A 17,582-nucleotide genomic window follows, 5' to 3' on the forward strand; every position below is an offset into this window, starting at 1 on the left:
TACCATTGTATATGTAGTCTTGCCATTGCATCAGATTATTGTTTGCATAAATTGGTTTCTCTCCCACAGAAAAGTTTATTTCAGATATGGCCTTCACTGAAAGATGATAAGCCACTGTGTCAGCCTAGAACGAATTACTAAGCTATTTTTACTTCACTGTCTGACTAAATCCCTCCAGATACAGAAAATGGTCACCTCATTCAGAAGACACATATCTCAGATGTTTCTGTTAGAATGATTGAATACTTATTAAGTTTGTGATAACATAAAGAGAATTTCAGTTACTTGATAACACTACTGTTTAGTGACACCAGAATGAGAGTATTCGAGACGAATAGATTTGGGGCATGAATAAAGCTACAAGTACCTACAACAGTGCATTGTCAAAATTAGACCTCATGAGGATCATGATATTCCAGTCAAACAGACATTAAGAGTAAATCAGAAGCAGAATATTGAGGCATCTCGAAAGCCCATTTCAGATAAAAATGTTTCATGTGGGACATCTTGAGGGCCCATTTCAACCAGAATAGAATATTGGGGCATTTTGAAGGCTCACAGCAATATGAATTTGGGTATTCTTGGAGGCTCATCTCAACAAGAAGTAATGTAGAGCACACTTTTAACATCTGTATCAGCAAATATTAGGGCATTTTAAAGCTCATTTCAGATAGATCCATGTGGGGCATTTTGAAGGCTCAGATTAACAAGAAGCAAATATTGGGGCATGCTGAAAACCCTTTTCAAACAGAATCAGAAATGTTGAAATGTTCTAAAAAATGCTGGGGCATGCTGAAAACCCATTTCAATCAGAATCAGAATTGTTGATGCATTTTGAACACTTGTATTAGCCAATGTTGGGGCATGCTGAAGGCCCACAATATCCTGTGTAAAGATCATTGACTTGAACCAATATTTCCAATGAGACAGAAAGATATGACGAATGAAAATGGTGAAACAGTGACAGTTAAGTTGATTATACATAATTGCTTCGTTCATCAGGCAATTACATTATGATCATGATGATTGAATAAATGTTTACTCAGCAAGTATGTTTTCAAATACTTAATCTGCTTAACCGTATGTCACATGACAGTGTGTTCTTTGATAAATTACATTACGGTTGCATGAATAAAGATGATCCCCAGGTAGACTACTTAATCCAGGGTTCAGTTCCTTAAGATCTCAGCATTGAATTTGCCTTCTGTGTTGGCGATAATTGAAAATATTTCTTTGAGATTCCTGGCAGTTAGTTTCAACCATACTGTTGGGATTATGAGTTGTTTTTCACATCAGTTCTTGCTTCCTTGATGACATTGAAAAGGGAGACTCGACTCTCACTTATATTACTGTTATTCCCGTTATTATTTGGGATCATCATTGCTAGCCAAGATGAACTGAGTTTTCATCTATTTTGGTTTTATCATTTATATTTCATCCCCAGCTGCAAAAATTCCACGGATATCTTTCTGTACATTGATCCTACAGTTGATGTGTTTATACTTCCTACCAAAGATCATTATAGAAGAAAATGTGATCAGTATCACATTTGTCTTTGCCTGAGATGATATCAGATCAGAGGTAGTGTCTCCTATTCAATTCAACACTAGCATATCTTAAGAAATTGACCAACTTTTTGGTCATACCAACATCACACTTGAATCCCCATGGAGTTTTGTTCTCAAATGGTCTTGGGACATTATACAAAAGTTCTAAACACTATGTAAAGAAGTTTCTTGACCGGCAATCTAAGCAGAAGCCACATGAGATGATGAATGTGTTGTCAAATGTTTTATGAACAAGTGATTATGGTGTTGAACCAGTGTTGCAATCATATGGTTTCCATTTATTGACCCAAGATGAATTTTGTCTTCTTCAACTTCAAGATTAAAAGTGAGATATAATGAAGATTTCTTTCCACAGAAGGAGAGCTGAAAATTTAGACAACAAGAAACTAGTGGAGCCAACTAAGGTTGAACGACAAGTTGTTGTTAAGCATCTCAACGTGATATGGTCCAAGTTGCCTTATTCGAGATCTGATTATTGTGGAAACATGAAAGAAATTGAAAAAAAATCTTCCTTGTGATATGTTTCAAGAGTTAAATTAGAACAGACTCTACTCTCCTAATTAATCCCTGCTGAGTCAGATGATTGATTCTCTTTTCAAAGATGAAAGCTTTATGGGATTTGCACACAAGTCCAAGCAAATAAAGTTGATTTTATCCAAGACAAAATGGGGCATCAGGGTCATAATTTTGACTACGACAAGAGTTCCACAAGTGAAACATTTCTTCTAAGACTTTTATGAAGCAAAGAAGGCACCACGATACAAGTTGATCAGATGATTCTGGTAGAAATGCAAGCTTGATAGCATAAGTTACTACAATGATATCCAGAGGTAACCCTGGCAATAAATGATGAACTAGAGGAAGATCAAGTTTACCACTTTGAAGTCAAATGAAGATTGCATCAACATTCATGCATTCATAAGAACATCATTTGCACAATAGACAATGCATTACATTGATACATCTGAGTGCATTCAAACATGAAGTTTTACAGATCTTCGGAAGAACGAAAAAAAAAAAAAAAAAAAAAATATACCTTACAAGAAGAAGGTATTCAAAACCAAAAATACAGGAATCACGCAAACATCTGAAGAAGAGATGGACGCAATCCACAAGAATGAGTATTATCTTGAGATTGGGGCATGTTACCCAATCAACATGTTATTTTGAAAAATAATGAGAAAACGATTTCCATAGTTTCTCATTCAATCTTTTCTGAAAATGAAATTGTTGAATAGTAAGAAAACAATTTCCATAGTTTCTTACTTAGTAAACTATTCTCACATCTGTAAGTCCTTCAGTGCATGATGTTTCCAAAAGCCTTCGGGAGCTTTTTGATGTTTTCAAAGCCTTCGGTCATCTGTAAGTCCTTCATGCATGATGTTTCCAAAAAGCCTTCGGGAGCTTTTTGATGTTTTCAAATCCTTCGGGTCATCTGTAAGTCCTTCAGTGCATGATGTTTCCAAAAAGCCTTCGGGAGCTTTTTGATGTTTTCAAATCCTTCGGGTCATCTGTAAGTCCTTCAGTGCATGATGTTTCCAAAAAGCCTTCGGGAGCTTTTTGTTTTCAAAGCTTCGGGTCATCTGTAAGTCCTTCAGTGCATGATGTTTCCAAAAAGCCTTCGGGAGCTTTTTGATGTTTTCAAATCCTTCGGGTCATCTGTAAGTCCTTCAGTGCATGATGTTTCCAAAAAGCCTTCGGGAGCTTTTTGATGTTTTCAAAGCCTTCGAGTCATCTGTAAGTCCTTCAGTGCATGATGTTTTCAACATTTCCATCCTACTCAAAAGAAGCCAAATGAAAAAAAATATATTGTCTTTTTCGTCTTTACTCTATTCTTGTTAACACAAGGATGAGCAAAGAGGGGCAGCTGTAGACATCATTTTTTTTTCATTTAAATTTATTATTATTATTAAATTTATTATTATTATTATTATTAAATATTATTATTAGTATATTATTATTAAATAATTATTACAAACCCATTTACAAAGCCCAAATAATAACCCTAAACCCAACTTGGGTTTTCCATCTCATCCCCAGCCGCCAGACGATCTCCACCGTTGGATCTGGCAAGATCCAACGGTCCAAAGTTTTACAACAAGACGCCTAGGGTTATGATACCCTAGGGACCACGCGGCCGCCGCTGTCGCCACCACCAACGACACCCTCGCCAGAAGCCTCCAGAAGGTCAGCTGCTCCCCACATGTCACGGCTATGGGTGAGTCACCACATAGCTCGGTGACTCACCGAAATTCCCCCTCTAGACCGGTCCGAGCATGGCTCGGTGGTGGCTATAAAAGCCACCGGATCCTGCAAGAAAAGAACGGACAGCCACGGGGAGACAAAAAACAGAAAAGAAGAAAAACAGGAAAAAGAAAGAAAGAAAGGAAAGCTTACCGAGGAAGCCACCGGTGATCGAAGACGCTACGGGCCGACCAAACTATTCGAAATACCCGAAGGTATTTCTTCAGATCTACTCCAATCGGGAGTTTTTTAGGGGAAACTAACGCCTGATTCGGCCTAATAGGGTTTAGGAGGTTATTTTGGGGTGTTTAGGAAAAATCCGCCACCGCGTGTGGTGGCCGGCGGTGGTCGCCGACGCCGGAGTGCGACTGCCGGCCGGGTCTCTCTCTCAGCTTTAGAGAGAAATGAGAGAGAATTTAAATTCTCTCATTTAAGAGAGAGAAGAGAGAAATGAGAAATGAGATGATGGCCCTTCGGGCCAGCCAGCATAGGGTATTTATACCCTCTCTTAAACGGCGTCGTTTAAGGGAGGACCTGCGTGTAATTTGGTAAAGGTTAAACCCTTTCCGCAGCCATCCTAACTTGTAATCTTTACATTTTAGTCACTAATCAAATTTATAATCCTTTTAATTTGGTCTCTAAATTTTATTTATTTATATTTTAGCCATTAACCGTATAAATAATATATTTATGATAAATAGCAGATTTGATCCCTTAATTTTAATAAATAATATTTTAATCCCTAGTTTATATTTTTTTTTATTTGAATCTAATATCCGAATTTTAGATAATTTTATTTTAGTCACCAAATAAATAAAATAAAGAAATAACATATTTAATCCCTATAGTTTTGATTAATTATGAATTAGATTTTTAATTTTATTTTTACTATAATTTAGTCATTTATTTTATATGTTTTAATTTATTTTATTGTTTTTTTAATATATTGTTTTAGTAGAATTTTTTCTTTTATTATATTGTTAAATATTTTTATATATTCATAAATATATATATAATAAATAATAACTTTTAAATATTTATTTTTAATATCGAAGAAAAGGACAGTCTTAATACAACTGGATGTCCTATTCTGATATTTTAAAATTAAAAAGTAAACAATATTATTTAAAATTAATATTTATCAATATCAAAGAAAAGAGCTGTCTTAAGGCACCTAGAAGTTCTTTTCGGAGATTTTTAAATAAATAAATATTTTTTATAATTTTGAAATAATAGAATTATAAATTAAATATATTTTTGAATATTTTTAAATTTTAATAATAGAGACAATTTATAATTAAAAAGTACCAATTTTGGGCGTTGTAGGGGTGCTAATCCTTCCCTAAACGTAACCGACCACGAATCCCTTTTTATTATTAAAAAGAATGAATTTTTGGTTAAAACGCAGATCAGTTTATCTTTTAATTGGTGTTTTCTTAAAAACTCTTTTAAAAGAAAATTTTTAGGTATTCGACCTACCTGATTCAAAAGGTCGATGGCGACTCACAAATTATTTTCAAAATTATTTATAAACATCAATTTACCCGCCAAATTTAATATTTCGTGCCCGGACAAAAACCGGTTACGACACGCTACAGTGACTGTTATTAAATACTACAACTTCAGGCGACCACGTTATATAGGATAAGGCCCGATGACCCAAAAGTTGTACTTCCTAGCTATGTTCTATTTTCATGATAATATATCTTCGTATGATTAATTGATTGGGTAAAATTTCTTATAAATTTTTTATAATTAATTATACTATATAATTTATTAGTGATGTATAAAATTATATTAATAATAATGTATTATTAAAATACATTGACAATGTTGACAAATGTTGAAGATTTGGATTAATTATTAAACGTATAAATTATTTATAAATACCATAAATAACTTCTTATTCTCGATCTATCAACATTTTCGCTTCTTCAAAAAGCCCAACTCGCCCAAGAAGCTCCACGACACATCCGTAATGCTCAATCATGGGTTTAAAACCATAGTTCTGAACCATCTTCCTAAACAACTCCTGCCCCTCAACAAACAACCCTTCATGGCTACATGCAGAGACAAGAGACAGAAAGGTCACCTCATTTGGAGCAACCCTCAACTCCGTCATGTCGGAAAACAGCTGCAAAGCTTGTTTTCCTTTGCCATGAAACGCACATCCAGTTATCATAATAGTCCATGAAAACACATCTCTTGCCAATATTTCATCAAAAATCATCCCAGCAACACCGACGTATCCACACTTTGAATACATATCCATCAAAGCATTACTCAAAACAAAATTCTTCTATGCATCCAAATTGACTTTCTTAACATAACCATGAACACTCCCACCAAAATAAAGAGCCCCATTATCTGATAACCCGGCGAGAACAGCGACGACAGTAACGATCGTGGGATTAACTTTCCCCCGACTTCTCATTTCCTTAAAGAGCTTCATTCCTATCAACGGTTCCTTCCGTTTTACATACCCAGATATTAAATTCCTTCCGTTTTACATACCCAGATATTAAAGCCGACCACGAAACTTCATTTCTCTTCGGCATTTTATCGAGCACGCGGTGAGAAGCCTCCTGATCATTGCACAAAACAAAACCATTCAGCAAACTATTCCAAGAAGCAACATCTTTAACATACATACAATCAAAAAACCAGTTCGGCCACTATAATTTCTCCATTTCTACTATACATATCAATAAGAGCATTTCCAACAATTGAGCTCTTAAAACCCAAGTTATATTTCAAAACAAGTCCATGAATTAGCTTCCCATTAACCAAATCTTTGCTTTTACCGCAAGCGGGCAAGGCGGCGACGACAGAATAACTTTCGGGTCTTAAACCGGTACGCATCAACTGGGAGAAGGCGAAGACAGATTTGACTTGTATCGTGAGAAAAGGCTAATGAGGCAAGCCCATGAAAATGTCTGGTTGCTCGATTCGGTTGAAGACTTCGTTTGCTTCATTTGGGGAAGTTCAGATTGGCGTAGGTGGTGAGTATTTTGCAAGACAAGGCTTGGTTGTGTTGTGGTTTTGCAGTAGCCCCCGAGTTGTCGCCCTGGCATGGATTTTTTGCTGGGTTTTAAGATTTGGACATTTATAGGAATGCGAGCAGCAACTTCTTACGTTCCATCTAACCATTTGTTTGTTCTTCACAAACACAATCCACTAGTAAATAGTATAGATAATTTTATTATTTTTAAGATGATTCAAGTTCAAGCATATGTTATTAATAAGTTCGAGCATATGTTATTAATGATTAAATTTTGAGTAGATATCATTTTGTAATCATCTTGAAATTTTTTAAAAAAATATATAATACGCATTGCTTTTTTTATTCAACTGATATCACGCAAGAATATTTTGAGATGAGACAAAACGACATGGAAAATACTGGAATCAGTGGACACATGCTTGCTTTATGCCAATCCGAGCCCCTTCTTGAGCTGCACTAGGTAATCATAAATCTGGTGGGGATGAGGGAGTGCATTAGCCACACTTTGATGATTCTGCTTGCACCTATTGGCCCATGCAACAAGCTTGGGGCACCCTGCCTCTATGCTGAAATTCCCACAGGTCTCGTAAGTATAAAACCAAGGGGTGAAAGGTACAAGGGCCACATCCACCAGCCCGATGGTCTCTCCCCCAAAGTAAAGCTTGTTTCCCAGCTCTTCTTCAAGGGTCTTCAAGTATTCCATTAACTCTTCTTTTGCTTCCTCTTGGTCTTCTTTCCCCTTCCATACTCTCCTCCCAATGCCATATATCTACACCCGGTTGCACATGCAGCAACAACAACGTTAAATTAATCCGAAAGGGAGAGTCAGCTTAACCACATGGGTTGTCCCTTGTTCCCATATGTAATGGAGTAAGTGGAGATAAGATAGTAGGCTGCCCACAACACTAGGTTGATAGCAACTTCCGTAGGAGACCTCCAAATTATGAAACGCCCTCCATGGGACTCGATCCCACGACCTCAAGGTTAAGAACCTTGTGCTCTACCAACTGAGCTGGATGCTCTACCAACTGAGCTGGATGCTCTACCTCAAGCTTAACTATATATATAAAGGTATAATACCAAAGTTTACCTAAAATATTTCATTCTTCTTTCAAGCATTTAAGTCCCAATATTTTAATTTAGAGTAAAGTACCTATTAGTTTGATTGATTAATGGTCAATGTTTATCGTTAACGTGATAATTTTTGTGCCCAAAGTGATGACGTGGTATATGTCACACCATTACTTACGTACATGTGACATTTTTCATATCATCACTTATGTACGCGTGGTATGTGAATGTGTCACATCATCACTTATGCATATGTGACATGTATCGTGTCATCATTTTGAACATATTGTAGAACCAATATTTTGATATAACAAATAAGAGCAAAAATGTTTATGGACTTAATTGAATTTGTTTCAACATTGCAAAAATAATTCAAGTTTTAAGATTTAAAAAGTGAAATCATACAATTTTGGGTTTGGTTTCGAAACCTCCCTAGATGGTTTTGAAACCACTAAGGCAGAATGTAAAAATGGCCTACATGTTTCGAAACCCCCCTCACATCCAATGGTCAAATTTTTAAGCGAGGTTTCAAAACCTTGGTGGTTTCGAAACCCCTGTGTAAAATTGCAGATTTTTCAGCTCCAAATCATCCCCAACGGATATAAATGACTAGTAACTCATTCCAACATATAACAACAAGTTAAAGACACTTGAAGAATGTGACACGGCACCTTCCAAGCATTGATCATCAAGAGAAAAGTTTTTCACTATTTTTTTCATTTTTCTCTTGTAAATAGTGTGTTTATTGTGAGCTTAAATTGCAAACACCTTCATTTGAGAGATTTATTGTTTACACTCTTTTTATCCTTCGTAAAAGGGGAGTTGTTTTATCTTAGCCAATGAAAAGATAGGGAAATTATAAAGGTTACTCTTAGCCTAAAAAAAGAAAGAACAAAATAGTGAGTTTGTTATAAATCCTTAGTGATGAGCTAAGGTAGTGGATGTAAACATCATTAAGGAAGTTGAACCACTATAAATCATTATGCAAATCTTTTCTATCCTATCTCTTTATTTCCCTAAATTTTCAAAAAGTCAATTCACCCATCTTGACATTTTTCGGTTGATCGATTGAGCCAACACATGTGACGTGCCACGTCGTAACTTATATACACGTGACATGTGTCATGTTATCACTTTGGACACACAATACTTATCTGTCACGTCAGCGACAAGCGTTAATCGTTTGTCAACTAACGGTTTCCATCCAACCATGTTTCATTTTTTTCCCAAGATAAAACATTAATAATAAAGTGATCCAAAAGAAAGGAATCAAAATGACTATTTAAACGTTAAATGTATTTTTATCATTATGTTATATATATAATATCAAAATAATTTTACATATAAAAAATATAACTAAAATTTAAATTATTTTTAAATTTTAATAATTTTAAAAATATAGCTATATCAATACATCATCTAATAATTTTAAATAAATTCAGGATATGATCATATATTTTTGTTGTTTTAGTTTATAATACCATATGATAGCATCTAAAGTAAGGTAGTTTTTTTTTTGTTTGGTAGACAATAATAATTTGTAAAAATTGTTAAGTCTAAAATTATAATAAAAATTAGTTAAAAACTGATCGGTTTCCTCCACAATCTTTATGAAAAGTGGCGGTAAAAGTCCTTCACTATCTTTTATTTGATAACACCAGTTCAACCAAAATTTAAACGATCAATAGAAAAAGACTTAAGTTAAATTATAAATAAAAAGGAGATAACGATATTTAACAATTAATGGTAAATCAATGAAAACAAAATTTATAAACTAAAGTATTATAAAAATTATAGGTGGGGAATTATTAATAAAACCGTCAATCATTGAAGTGGAGGTAGTGTTTTTGATTGGAAAGGCGACATCATTGTGGTGAGGAGGCAGTAATGTGTGAATTTAAGGCAGAAATATAATTAGGTTTCAGGACTCCGTTAGCCCATTGACTTCCCCATTGATCCGATCAGCTTAACTTACTATTTCTTTTGGGAGCCCCACAACATTGTTGGATTCTCCCATTATGTTGCCCAATGCTCAATGTCACGGGATTAAAATGTGAGTAGTTGATTTGTGCGGCCTCAAAACATATTTTTTAGTTGGGTGAATGATTAAGTCAGTTAAACACTAAATTCAATTGCTTAGAATGATGCCAAAGAAAACTCACGAGATTGATGTGCAACACAAAGAAACAAGAAAAGAGATTTGACGTGAATGTTTGATTGTATTCACAAATCTCAAGTGTATACAAAGAGGTGGAAAGGGGTTCCTTTTATAATGAACTTCCTTTATATCTAACTATTTAGATATAATTACATGGACGGTTAGATTAGTTCCATCTTATTTACAGTTGCAATACTACTCTAACTAAAAGACTAATTACATGGACTGTTAGAGTAATTGATGTCTAGCATCAATCGCATGTGATATTTGTTATGGTTGATATACTTTATAGATATTTATGGGTAATTCTAATGGGGTGAGTTCATCCTGGTAGCCAATCCCTTTCAGCCGTCGCATGTATATTTAAACATTTCATATAAACCACTATTTCTATTAGTGATCAATTTTATTTGTGTAGGTTTCTTCCTCGTTGAATGTAGTTCAGAAGGCTGAGGCCAGTTATCAACCCCTTGTCCATTTGGTGGATACACCTTTAAATGTTGAATTTCCAAAGAAGCTACTTCATCAAGTTCTGTAACAGATTCAGTCACCGAAGTCAGTTTTAAATGACACTGTGAATGACAATGCTAATTTGGGATTCCATCCTTCTAAATCGGCCGATGATCAAATGTCTATGCAGAAAGTTCCTTCGAATGGAAAAGTTGTCGGCACAAATCCTTCAGAAGGTGATCCGAAGGGGACAAACACCTCAACAGGGACGGTAAGAACATCAGAAGATGGATACAACTGCCGATACCCCAGAATTTTTATCAACAGTTGCCAGTCACGATGATGGCCATTTGGATCCTTGCCTTCCCATTGTCGACCATGAATGTGTAACATCATCATAGGTCTATAGGTGGGCCGCTAGACATTTTCGATCCTAGATCGAAAATCACTTCTTACCCGAGCCTGGTAAGTTGTTGGGGTATACTTTAGGTGCTTGCTCTTTTTATGTTGTTAAATCATCATATATAGGTTTGATTCCTCGTATTGTGTTGTTTCTTATACAGATTTTACTACTATATGTGATCATATATGATTTTTAATTTTATATTTAGAAATTAAATATTACACGTTAAAATTGGTTGTACCTAGTGATTTGTGCACGATTGTTCAAATGGTCTTTTGTTGTATTCTCTATTTTTATTATTATTTTGTTAAATATAATTAGAATTAGAATTTAATAAAATACGGGACAAACATGATTACAATAAGGGTATGTTTGATAGACTGTAATTGATTTTCTGAAAAATAATTTACGTAAAATGAATTACTGAAAAATGTTTTATGTAAAAACGAATTACATGAAAATTACGTAAAAATGAATTACATGAAAACTGTTTTACGTTAAATGAATTACTAAAACTGTTTTACGTAAAATGAATTACTAAAACTGTTTTACGTAAAATAAATTACATTTCATGGAAAAACAATTTTGAAAAATATATTTTATAGTGTTTTGATGATATTTTGTAAATCATTTTCACTAATTGTTGGTACATTATAATTAATTTTATAGAAAATGATTTACATAAATTGAATAAAGTTTGATTAAGTTAATATTAAAAAAACAGTTTGATTAATGATTAAATAAAAAAGTTAGACTAATTCGATTAATGGTAATTCAATTCGATCGGTGGTTGAATTAACCGTTTGAACATTCCTAATTTTAATTATTAGTATTTTATTAGCATAATACTAAATTATTATATTAATATTAAATGTAAAAATTAATATTATTCATTATTAATAATTTAATAATATTATATTTAAAAAAATAAATACTATTAACTATATTAATAATTTATTATACATTATTAAATTAAAAAATAATATAATATATTATTATAATATAATTGAGTATATATTAATATAATATTATTAAAATTATATTATATATATTAAATACTTTAATAATTAATATTTTCATTAAAATAATATTAAAATATTATATTAATATTAAATAAATAAAATAATATTTTTTGAGTGTTTATATTCTAAAATGAAAAGTTAGAAAAATGTTTTACTAAAAATCAGATGTAAAACATTTTACATAAAATACAAAGAATTAGAAAAATGATTTACATTAAAAAAATCAATTACAACTATTCATCACTAAAAAATATTTTTCAGCTATTAAACACAAAAAAAATATTTTTCTGTTATCAAACTAAAAAAAATGAAAAAAAACATTTTTATGCTATCAAACACATCTTGTTAAATATATAAAATATTATATTAGTTCCTCTACTTCTCTCCCCCACCATAATATCTTCGGTCCCTTAGCCATTAAGCATATATTTTTACCGAATAAAAGGCAAAAGGAGGGGGAAAAAACCAGTAAGTCTATTGATTATCAACGCTTGTTTCTCAATCGATCATGACGGGAAAAGCCAAGCCGAAGAAGCACACAGCCAAGGAAATCGCAGCCAAGATCGACGTCGCCACAACCAACCGAGGAGGAGGCAAGGCCGGATTAGCTGATCGTTCGGGAGTGGAGAAGGGTGGACATGCTAAGTTCGAGTGTCCCCATTGCAAAATAACGGCCCCAGGTGTGAAGTCGATGCAGGTGCACCATGAATCCAAGCACCCTAAGATTCCCTTTGAAGAGTCGAAGCTTGTGGATCTTCATGCTACTCATGTCGCCGATTCTTCCAAGCCTCGTCCCGGTGTTAGGGGTAGCTTGAAGAAGTGAGCTTTATTAATAAAATTAGACCATTTTCTTTAAGATTTCGTGCTTCTGGGTTGTCTTGAAATCTGGGTTTGTCTTCTTTAGTAGTATGTTTGGATAAAAAAAAGCTGGATTAGCTTTGTAAGGCGCCTCCCTTGACTATGGAAATGATGGTGTATATTAACCATCTTGAATGCGATGATGGTGACTATGTTACACCTTCTTTATTTAATTCTGATGAAGTGTTTGTGGGTATGGGATTTTTTTCATGCATGAACTTATTTCTTAGAAACCTGAATAGCAACTAGGTTTAGTTTCTTTAGCTAATTTATTGAGTATAACAGCTTGGATAAGAACTTTACTAGTTGAAGTGCTTGGATGTTTCAATCCAAGAGATTACTGATTAGGAAGGTGAAAGAGGGTGTTTCCTTGATGCCCCTGTTGCATTAATTTATATATGTGCTTGCCTTGCAGTGCTGCCTTTATGTCCAAGATTTTGTATCATCTGGTTAATTTATTGTGGGATGCGGATACTACAATGCATCTAATTACTGTTTTTCGCGGTTCATTTATATACCAATGAATTCGAGTTACAAATGTTACATTATTGCTTAAGTTGGGTTAGAATTAGTGATCGAGTGTTATGTTTATGTACTTGGATCAACAAAATTGTTTTCCTTCTGTAGGGTTGTACTCAAAAGTCCCGAGAACGATCTTTGTGGCAGGTAATGTGATTCCTTCAGTTACTAATACTGCTGCAGGGTAAAGCTTCATTTTGGTAGCCTTAAATCGTTCTTCAGTGCTTAGTTTTATGTAATATTTGAATGTGATCGGTCTTCTCCGGTATTGAATGATATGTTACTGCTCAAGTTAGGATAAAATTAGTAACCGAGTGTGAAAATGTTTATCGATTTGAAAGGCTCAAGAGGCGATGTGTTGTTATTCGAGTTTCTGCTGGTTAGAAGAAAGCTTCCATTGAATAAGCTTACACTGTTCTGCATCCCTATATATACTGAATATGTTATAATTATGTCTGATGTTAGAATGTGATTCATCTTATACTGCAAATTTGATGTTGGGAGATGATCATGAAGATTATTTCTTAGTAATAGACTTCCTGCTCATGCTTTCCCTTTAACTGAAATATTTATCAAGTCTCCAATTAAATTCCATGCATCATGAGGACTAATAAGGCTAGCACAATATGCACAGCAAATGTATGCTTTAAAGGAGACATCAACCAGATACAGAAATAGGAAAATGCTCTTCTTTTTATTATTAACATAGATTGGAGATCTCTACATTACAAGTAAGGTCCCCCACTCCTACCATTGACTACTACACATGGGAAGCATGTCTCTCCCATACAATAAGAAAACACACACCAAAAAATAGCTCTGCAGCAATTGATCAGTTTAAAACAGTACCGGAATATATGGGGCTGACCCAACCCCCCTACATAATGGGACTGTTGCTCCTACGCAGGTAGGTTCGGGGCAGCTGCCGATACCTAATCACATCAGAAACATCAGCTGGAGAGGTCGAGCAAGCAACAATCAAACCTTCGCGCAAACATAGCAGTAAAAATCTCAGGCCAAGCAGGACGGGGCTAGAAGAGCACCTAATTTGACAAGTAAGCAGGCATGCACGTATCATTAGAGCATCATTTATCAGTACCATATTTGCAGCTCGAAAGAGGCGGTTTTGGTAAAGAGAAGATTATTTACAGCTCTAATTAACCTCAACCTGATCTCTCACATATAACTTATCAGTTTTGTCTGTTTGTGGTCTTTTTAATTTTTAATTTAAAATGACATGTTTATTTTGTACTAAAAATAAAAAAGAATAACAAATTTAAAATTTGAATAATAGAATAAAACATACTTGAAAAACTAATGCACTTCACACAATTTCTATTAAGCTGTATAAACAGCAACTGGAAAACTAATTTGTAAAAAAACTATATCATCTAAACAGACGCTAATCGGGGCTTTTGTACATTGTCTTCTCTGTACAGCAGCCGCCTCTTTTTTGAACCATATCCATGGTACTGGTAAATAAGGCTGTAAAGACACTGCCTCAGGCACACAACGTCAAACGTTTCAATAAATCTCATATCGGTAGGTCGGGATTTAATGCCAGCAAAATGCTGGTACTCCTCAAATACAGATGACAAGCACCAATTCTGCAATTTCCTCAAGCAACCAACAAGGCTACCCGTCCGATGCTGCACTAAGGATAAAAAGTTAGATGCCATAATTTTCTTTAAAGAAAAATGAAACCAGCCCCTTTGATGTCACTGGGAAAAAGAACAAAAATCAAGTACTTAAAGAGTCATACAGTTCTTTTCATGTAGCTTTCATTTAATTCAACTTAAAGTGTCATATATATATGGATCAAATATCTTATCAGCCAACCTAAACACTCAAGGAAAACTCGATGCCAAAAGGCATAAATGCATCGTATACCCGATATTTAATTCATACTAAGCTAATATTTCTAGGATAATAGCTGAATTTGGATTATTAATTACCTTTCCTTGCTTGCAGTGGATCAAAACAGGATGATTCCTCACATCTGTGAAGAAACAAGTTTATATTAAAAGTGGTCAAGGTAAACCACCATGGTACAAAGATGAAACAAAAGGGGCAATTCCAATGTTTATGAATTCCATACCGATTAAAATCTTGAGAGCTCCCTTGATTGCATCCTTAAGGGTAGTAGCTGAAGGCTCCTGAGAAAAAAATGAAGGAAAAAAAATAATAGTAAGCTATTGGGAATCAAAAGTACAGTTAATAACAGAATTATCATATCCCAGATTTAAAGAATAAATTATCTTTGCTTCTAAGATTATAATTTTTTTCTGAATCATTTATAATTTATTCTTATTCGCATTCAAGATTCTTCTTAATTCATCAGCTTTCTAAAATTTATATCCTAGTAAGTCCAAGAACTAAAGAATTACATTCTTGACCAAATTCAAATAGGCTGGATAGTCAATGGTAACCCAAAAGTCTCGTAGAAATCTTAGTTACTCCTCAAAATTCCTTGAAAAAAAATCTTTATTAGACTGGCAACTGATTCTTCACATATTCAAAGATGAAAACGACTTAAATTCAATATGTGTATACCAGCAGTGATCAACTTAAAAATCTAGGGGAAATACCGTTTTCCCTTCAATCCCGAACTGGAAAAGCGTGATATTATGAGTTCGAAGAAACTCCATATTCTCCTCAGGGTATGGCTCCGGACATAAATATCTGCAAAATTGAAAGGAAAGAAAAAGATAGTTAGTTTTCTCTTAATTTTTCAAAAAACCAAACAGTCAAACTTAATTATCAATAAAACCGACGGCACTAAGGAGGAGAATCAAGCTTCCAAAAGAGCTTTAAAAACAAGGAAGAAAAGCACATCACCAATGCGACGAAAAAAAAGCACTTCGTCAATGCAACCGAGAACCAAAATAAAGAAGAAGAAGAAGAAGAAGACGTTACATGATGGATCGGAGGTTTAGGGTTTCCAAGAAGGAGAAATTGGCGGGTCGAGGGCAACTAGATCTGTAAATCCCTTCGTCCACCATAGAAAAATTGGATGGCGGCTCCATTATGACGTCGTCTCCATCGTCTTCTTCCACAATGCACCCCATCTTTCGGATTCAATAAAAGAAAGAAAAATAAAGGAGAAAAGGCCGCGTGATCAAGAGCAATCGGAAGAACAATTTACGGCTGGTTTTACAAGAGAGGATTAAGAGAGGGTTTTTATTTTCTTTGAAAACGACATAGCATTCGGTTGGGATTCAAGTTCTTATAACGAAACTCTTTTCTACGGGGATGGTTTTGGGAAACCGGGACTCGTATTTATGGTTGGGTCATTTATTTTTCTTGTTCTTTTTTCTTTAATAAAACTCTTTTATTTTATCTTTATAAAATAAATAAATAAATTAAAATAAATCATTTTTACTTCAAAATAATAATTTATTTGGATACATAAATATGTATATATGATTTCTATTAAAGAATAGAATGGTTGAGATATTGTGGCATTTAATTTTTTAAAATATAAAAAAGGAGGGGTAATATTTTGACTTTTGTGACCGATCCTTTAAATCACGCCCACACGTGGTAATCTTTTCCAGTTCTATAATTCCTATGGGTGGTGGGGAAAAAGGTAATTTACACATATTATTACACTCTCTTTTTTTACCGAACTCAGAATTCATAATTATATATTAAATCAAAAGGAAAATTCTATAACGCGTGGAGCACCGTAATACATTATTGAAGTGACATATCAAAATATATTATTAATTAAATTACCTTTATGAAGTAAGCATTGAAAGAGTAAATTACACGTTTTTAATTGTTCACATTTATAGGTAATAATCAGATATGCATTTGTGTATTTACCCAAGTTGATTCCTACGTGAGTTTGTGCATATTAAAATCAATTTCGCTTATTTTTAATTTTTTATCGAATAGAAATAACGTTTCAAACTTAATAACTAACATTACTTTAACGATAATATCTATTTAAATAGATTTATCCACTTTTAGTAAACTCGTTAAAACGATAGGATAAATCTCGAAAATAATTTATTTGTTTTTTAAGCTTTTACTAAGATTTCCAAATAATCTCGGATTTTTTTCCTAGAAAGGTAGAAAATAGAATCTGTCTTTAAACCATACATTAGTCCAAAATAAAATAATAATGATAATTTCAAATATTATCATAATTGAATTGAACAACAAATAAATATGAAATACGTAATTTATTTGAAAAGGTTCATGTTTCATGTAATCAGTGCAATTCAAACCATGCGAAGCTACCATGCATCGCACAAGTCCAAGCGAATCGCAAAAGACA

The 17,582-nt window shown here is 33.8% G+C and overlaps 3 protein-coding genes and 1 pseudogene across 3 annotated transcripts; 1 reads left to right on the top strand and 3 right to left on the bottom strand.

Moving 5' to 3' along the window:
• Window positions 1-5,715: 5,715 nt before the first annotated feature.
• On the bottom strand, window positions 5,716-6,954 carry LOC120164636 (annotated as a pseudogene).
• A 286-nt stretch (window positions 6,955-7,240) lies between these two features.
• On the bottom strand, window positions 7,241-10,894 carry LOC120164637 (probable glutathione S-transferase parA). The gene is made up of 2 exons (XM_039174307.1): window positions 10,754-10,894; window positions 7,241-7,585 (listed from the first exon to the last, which is right to left on the bottom strand). Exons 1-2 carry the CDS (start codon window positions 10,892-10,894, stop codon window positions 7,241-7,243), a joined length of 486 nt encoding a protein of 161 aa, XP_039030238.1.
• A 1,420-nt stretch (window positions 10,895-12,314) lies between these two features.
• Window positions 12,315-12,971, top strand: LOC120164551 (protein METHYLENE BLUE SENSITIVITY 1-like). The gene has a single exon (XM_039174248.1). It carries the CDS (start codon window positions 12,429-12,431, stop codon window positions 12,741-12,743), a length of 315 nt encoding a protein of 104 aa, XP_039030179.1. The 5' UTR covers window positions 12,315-12,428; the 3' UTR covers window positions 12,744-12,971.
• Window positions 12,972-14,687: 1,716 nt separating this feature from the next.
• On the bottom strand, window positions 14,688-16,443 carry LOC120164549 (tyrosine-protein phosphatase DSP3-like). The gene is made up of 5 exons (XM_039174246.1): window positions 16,214-16,443; window positions 15,886-15,979; window positions 15,396-15,453; window positions 15,253-15,296; window positions 14,688-14,946 (listed from the first exon to the last, which is right to left on the bottom strand). Exons 1-5 carry the CDS (start codon window positions 16,363-16,365, stop codon window positions 14,689-14,691), a joined length of 606 nt encoding a protein of 201 aa, XP_039030177.1. The 5' UTR covers window positions 16,366-16,443; the 3' UTR covers window position 14,688.
• Between the last annotated feature and the right edge of the window lie 1,139 nt (window positions 16,444-17,582).

The sequence above is a fragment of the Hibiscus syriacus genome, unplaced genomic scaffold, assembly GCF_006381635.1.
Source record: "Hibiscus syriacus cultivar Baekdansim isolate YM2019G1 unplaced genomic scaffold, ASM638163v2 tig00111540_pilon, whole genome shotgun sequence".
Taxonomy (NCBI): domain Eukaryota; kingdom Viridiplantae; phylum Streptophyta; class Magnoliopsida; order Malvales; family Malvaceae; genus Hibiscus; species Hibiscus syriacus.

Excerpts from the sequence above, each read along its gene's own strand:
- LOC120164551 (XM_039174248.1), top strand. The coding sequence starts at position 12,429 with ATGACGGGAAAAGCCAAGCCGAAGAAGCACACAGCCAAGGAAATCGCA.
- LOC120164549 (XM_039174246.1), bottom strand. The coding sequence starts at position 16,365 with ATGGGGTGCATTGTGGAAGAAGACGATGGAGACGACGTCATAATGGAG. Across the intron at positions 15,980-16,213 it reads CTAAACCTCCGATCCATCAT|ATATTTATGTCCGGAGCCAT; the intron begins GTAACGTCTTCT and ends TCAATTTTGCAG. Across the intron at positions 15,454-15,885 it reads TCGGGATTGAAGGGAAAACG|GAGCCTTCAGCTACTACCCT; the intron begins GTATTTCCCCTA and ends TTTTTTTCTCAG.
- LOC120164637 (XM_039174307.1), bottom strand. The coding sequence starts at position 10,894 with ATGATGATGTTACACATTCATGGTCGACAATGGGAAGGCAAGGATCCA. Across the intron at positions 7,586-10,753 it reads TTCTTACCGTCCCTGTTGAG|ATATATGGCATTGGGAGGAG; the intron begins GTGTTTGTCCCC and ends AACCGGGTGTAG.